General features: G+C 31.6%; 1 protein-coding gene across 4 annotated transcripts in view; it reads right to left on the reverse strand.

The window, feature by feature from the left end:
* Positions 1-5,121, reverse strand: part of LOC106457163 (Kv channel-interacting protein 1-like) — a 108,906-nt gene that overhangs the window by 18,094 nt on the left and 85,691 nt on the right. For all 4 annotated transcript variants that reach the window (XM_022382988.1, XM_022382986.1, XM_022382987.1 and 1 more), the window contains 2 exons: positions 3,371-3,440; positions 1,034-1,104 (listed from right to left, as the gene is read on the reverse strand). In XM_022382988.1, the coding sequence (XP_022238696.1) occupies positions 1,034-1,104; positions 3,371-3,440 (141 nt within the window). The remainder of the gene's footprint in view (positions 1-1,033; positions 1,105-3,370; positions 3,441-5,121) is intronic.

A 5,121-nucleotide genomic window follows, 5' to 3' on the forward strand; every position in this document is an offset into this window, starting at 1 on the left:
CTTCAGTAGAGAAGGAAGAAACGTACACAAACAAATAATAATAAAAAACAATTTGTAATAGTAAATAAATGTAGGGAGTGAGAGTGACCACAAAAAACATGAATATACAGATATACATTTTTCGTATGTTCTTTCTTTACTGTAGGTTTCTCAACATTAAGTCCCAAGAAGTCGAGATTATGACTAGTGATGATTAATAAACTATTGTAGCCAATTGTATTGTAAAATATCAATATCTGAGGTCATTCTACAAGTGAAATGAAGAAACTGACAAAACAGATATGATATTAACAATATATATTACCAGTTAATTATAAAAATAAAACAAATGTTCACTTATCAACCTACTTCAATGAAATTATTTGGAGAAAAAGAGGAGAAACAAGTAATAAAATATTTTGAATAAATTAAGTATGATGTAGGGATGACAATGCCAAAAAGTACAGAAACAAAGTAGGGATGAATACACAAAATCATACAGAAATCACCACATAAGTAGCCAAATCTTTCCAAGAATATCTTTTATCTACAACTAAGTGTTGAATTCCTGTAAGTTGCATGAATTCAGGTTTGAATAAAAGCATTTAAACTGAATAGTGCTATAGAGTCTTACAGTGGCTAGTAACTATAAACTTGTAAGATTGACCCAGTACTTGTAGGGATTTTTGCATCGTTTTGTATATTCATCCCTACCTTGTTTCTGTACTTTTTGCCGTTGCCATCCCTACATCAAATTTAATGTTTGCAAATTCGTTTTTTATTACTTGTGGAAATAGTGTTCCGACCATTACTGACTTTGTTGTACAGTAGTGAAGAGCTCTGGATTGAGTGAAATGAGTCGTTAGTAATGGATATGGCGAACACAGTGTGGTTGAATTACTATTATTACAAACTCTTCTATACCTTGAAGATCCCTAAGAGACTATATGAAACATTTAATGTTAGAAAACGTAATAGGCCTATTATTAACGTCTTATGATAAGTATAATTAACTTTAAAATTTATTGTTACGATATACAAGAAACATATTAACCTGGAAGCTGATTGTACCATTTCGGTCTCGATCGAAGGCCTTGAACACATAATGAGCATAGGGACCAGTCTCTGGAACAAACACGGTGAAAAAAAACTGTAATTGTAAGCATCGTTATGATGCATTGAAACGAATAACCAGTTGTTTAAAATTACTTAGAATACTGAAAAACTAAAAACAGTAGTCTGTTCAAATGAAACATGTTTCAATGTTTTCTACTGAAAACTTTTACCTCAACACTAAGAATTAAGTTCGTCTAGATAGTTTATTCTTTTATTTGATGTTTCTTACAACTAACTAGACACAATATTGTACTAATTGTTAATTTAATTTGTTAAAATAAAGTTAATCGTCAAATATAATATTAAATTTCAAAAAATCATTTCCACAAAGCCGATATATAACTCAATAAAAACGATTTACACAAGAACGTCTTGTACCGCTAACATTTTAGTGTATCATTCTTCTATAAAATAACAGTACGAAGTGAGAGATGAGGACACTTTTGAAACATAAATTAAACTAAGGTTATTCATATCAAGGTTTCTTGTCTATACCCTTATTAAAATCAATTGATTATAATGTTATTTGCGATAGGTTGGAATGAAGCATAAGTTAGCACCGTAGAAAACCAGAAATATATCAATGAAAAAAAAATTAATATAATTCTTTTTGTTTGTTAAATTGACATGGTATATAATATTCCTACGAAAGAAAAAATTACAGTAAGTTCGCGTAAATTCTTATTTCTGATAACTGATAAGTATTAGCGTTCTACCTACTTCTAGCTTAGCTAAGAAGCTAACTGATAACACAGGCCTGCGATTGTTTTATTGTCTTGAAATTGTACATGTTCTACAGTAATTCCTGTACGCTGAATCACAAAACGATTTACATTTTCCTCCATCCCGTACAGATTTTTCACAAACGTCATATGTACTATTATACAAGTGAAGCATTTTCATTGAAATTATGTCATATTTTGTTATGCTTAAAATGTTGACAACCACTAGCTATAAATTTCTCTGGACCAATCGCGACGTAAGAGTCATGTCGATTGTTCTAGAACCCACGAGAAACACACCGCTAGTGTATAAACGGTTAACAGGCCGTATGACGTGTCATTTCTGGATAGTATTTGTTTATGCGTGCACTTTGACATTATTTTTTCTTTTCAATATTATTTATTCGTCGCTATAGCAACAAGAGGTTGTGTAACGACCCAAACATATTCTGTTATATTTGTGGTAAATTTGTTGTAAATTTGATCAAAGTAAGAGTTTTTTCTTCTTCCCGATTTGTAAACAATCCTTACGTAGTAGAAAAAATGAATATTATTTTCGAAATCTGTGTAGCTGAATTATGAAAAAATCCGTTATTAAAACCAAAACAACGTTTATGAAGTTTAAATTCTCAGGCCTGTGTAATTAATGGCGTTCTATCTTCTTCTGGCTTAGTTAAGAAGCACTTGCCTATTTCACGAGACGAATATACAAGAAAGCTGAGAACGTTATACCTGGTTACACGAAAATAGCAAGTGTGTTAGCACATTGTAGGTTAAATCTTCATTTTAGATTGATAACTTTAACTCCAGCAAAACAAAGAAAACATAATAAGGTTGACGAAAAGGAAGAAGTGAACATAATTTATTACTAGACAACCAGCCAAACTGTTGTATTAAGTTTATATAAATCAAACTTAACATATATGTAATCTTTTAAAGTTTCCGAGACTTTATGATGTATTATAATCCTTAAAAACAGACTGTTAAGTTTGGCAATAAGATGGCTAAGATATTTACCTTTAATGACGATAAGTAACTTCTGACTTAACTATGCTGAAAAGCCAAATGATTATCTTAATTTTACCAAACGGAAAAAAAACCTGACGTAATCAAAATTTAACCTTACCGTCTGCCTAATTATTTAAGGCAAATAATAAGAAACAACCCATTGAAGTTAAAAAATTCCAATATCATAAAACTATAGTTGTATGATAACTAAAATTTTACTGATTCCAAACTTTTGTTGGGATATAATTTCACAAGAACACACTCGTAGCATTTTCTCATAAAGTAGCATAGACTTTCTTTTTATTATTGAGAACCTGGTTCGTTAAACAAGTTCAGAATGAAGTTTAGAGAGCTGACACAATCCATTGTACGAGTTCTGTCTTTATTACACATCTTAGACTGTGTTTTATTTGAGCTTCACGCAGTTAGCAGGGAGAAAGCTTTTTTACTACTTACGACTATCAACATCAGACAACATCTGTATAATCAATCCGCCAGAATTTAATCCGTCATAATTTAACAACTACACTTCCAAAACAACTCACCTCCATGTGGGAAGAACTGGGCGTATATGTCTTTAAAGGTGTTCTCATTTACAATTCCCGTTGGACAAGCCTTTAAACAAAACAACATAAGTAATTAAAAAAGTACCTGTTATAGTAAATCTACAAAGAATTAGAGAAAGAATAAAGTACAAAACATTATTACTTATTATTTAAGTTGTTATTAAGAGTATCTGGTTTGTTGAACAACTAGGTAAAACATTACATTGATTTTCGTAATTTTCAACTTTCATTCTTCGTCGTTGTTTTTCCTTTCGGAATCGTGAACTCTCCTGTTATTGAGTTATCGCTTAAATATACAGTATTCGTCAAATACTTTACTTACCGAGTTAGATAAATGATTACGTCTTAGTCCTATTAAATCTGAAAATTTTATTTCAAAAGTTTAAAAATAATAAAAAACAACGGTATTAAATATTTAAAATTAAAGTGTCAAATTACTTTTGTTGATTTTTTAAAGTTTTATAATTATAATAAAAGTATTACGTATTTAAAATTAAAGTGTCAAATTACTTTTATGGATTTTATTTAAATGATATCATATTGAGATATCATCAAAAGCGGCCCAGTGGTTAAAATGCAGAACTATTGATCGGTGGTTCAAGTATTCACGTCCCATTACCACAACAAAAACAGCAACATCATGCTTTATAAGGGTCACGGTAAAATCCACTATTTAGTCAGACAAGAGTATCCATGAGCTGCCTTCACTCTAGCCCATCAGTTCAAAATTAGGGATGGCTAGAGAAGATAACCTGTGAGTAGCTTTGCACTAGTATCCGAAAGCACAAAAACAATCCTTTTATTCTCCAAACGTCTAGTGATAAAACTGCATTGGAGTTGTTTCGGTATTAGTAAATTAAATCTTTAACCTGATACTTTTCTGTTAATGCCTAAGCTAAGATGGTACCAGTTCATTAAATCTTTAAAATGATACTTTAATGTTAAGACCAAAACTAAGACGATAATAATTAACTAAATCTTTAACCTGACAATTTTCATTTACAGTTGGCGAAAGAAGAAAACCACACAAATACCATATTACATAAATGCACAAAAGTGGTTTAAGGAGGTTTGTTTATTTATTTACAAAGTTGCAGGAAAATACCCCAAACCTTACCCTCTTTACAAAGAATAGTTATGAAGAGTTATTTACTTTATTTTCTTTAGCTTGAGATTTCAGAACTCAAACAGTGAAACGCCCAAAAGTAAATTTACAAACTCAAACTCATAACTGTTATAGCGAAGGCTGCAAGTAATAATGGTCATTTTCTAAAAAAAAAAAAAAAAGAAATTTTTTAGCTTACACATGAAATGTAACAATTAATTACTTGTATTTCTTTCGTACATGGGGCCCGGCATGACCAGGTGGTTGGGGCGCTTGACTCGCAATCTGCGGGTCGCGGGTTTTAATCCCCGTCACCCTAAACATGCTCGCCCTTTCAGCCGTGGGGGCGTTATAATGTGACTGTCAGTCCCACTATTCGTTGGTAAAAAAGTAGTCCAAGAGTTGGCAGTGGGTGGTAATGACTAACTGCCTTCCCTCTAGTCTTACACTGCTAAATTAAGAACGGCTAATGCAGATAGCCCTCGTGTAACTTTGCGCGAAATTCATAACAAACCACACCAATCTTTCGTATATTCAAGTTCACAATTCAGTTTACTAACACAGGCCTGCGATGGTTTTATTGTCTTGAATTCTTTACATGTTCTACAATAATTCCTGTACGCTG

Source organism: Limulus polyphemus, unplaced genomic scaffold (genome assembly GCF_000517525.1).
Source record: "Limulus polyphemus unplaced genomic scaffold, Limulus_polyphemus-2.1.2 Scaffold298, whole genome shotgun sequence".
In the NCBI taxonomy this organism is placed as follows: domain Eukaryota; kingdom Metazoa; phylum Arthropoda; class Merostomata; order Xiphosura; family Limulidae; genus Limulus; species Limulus polyphemus.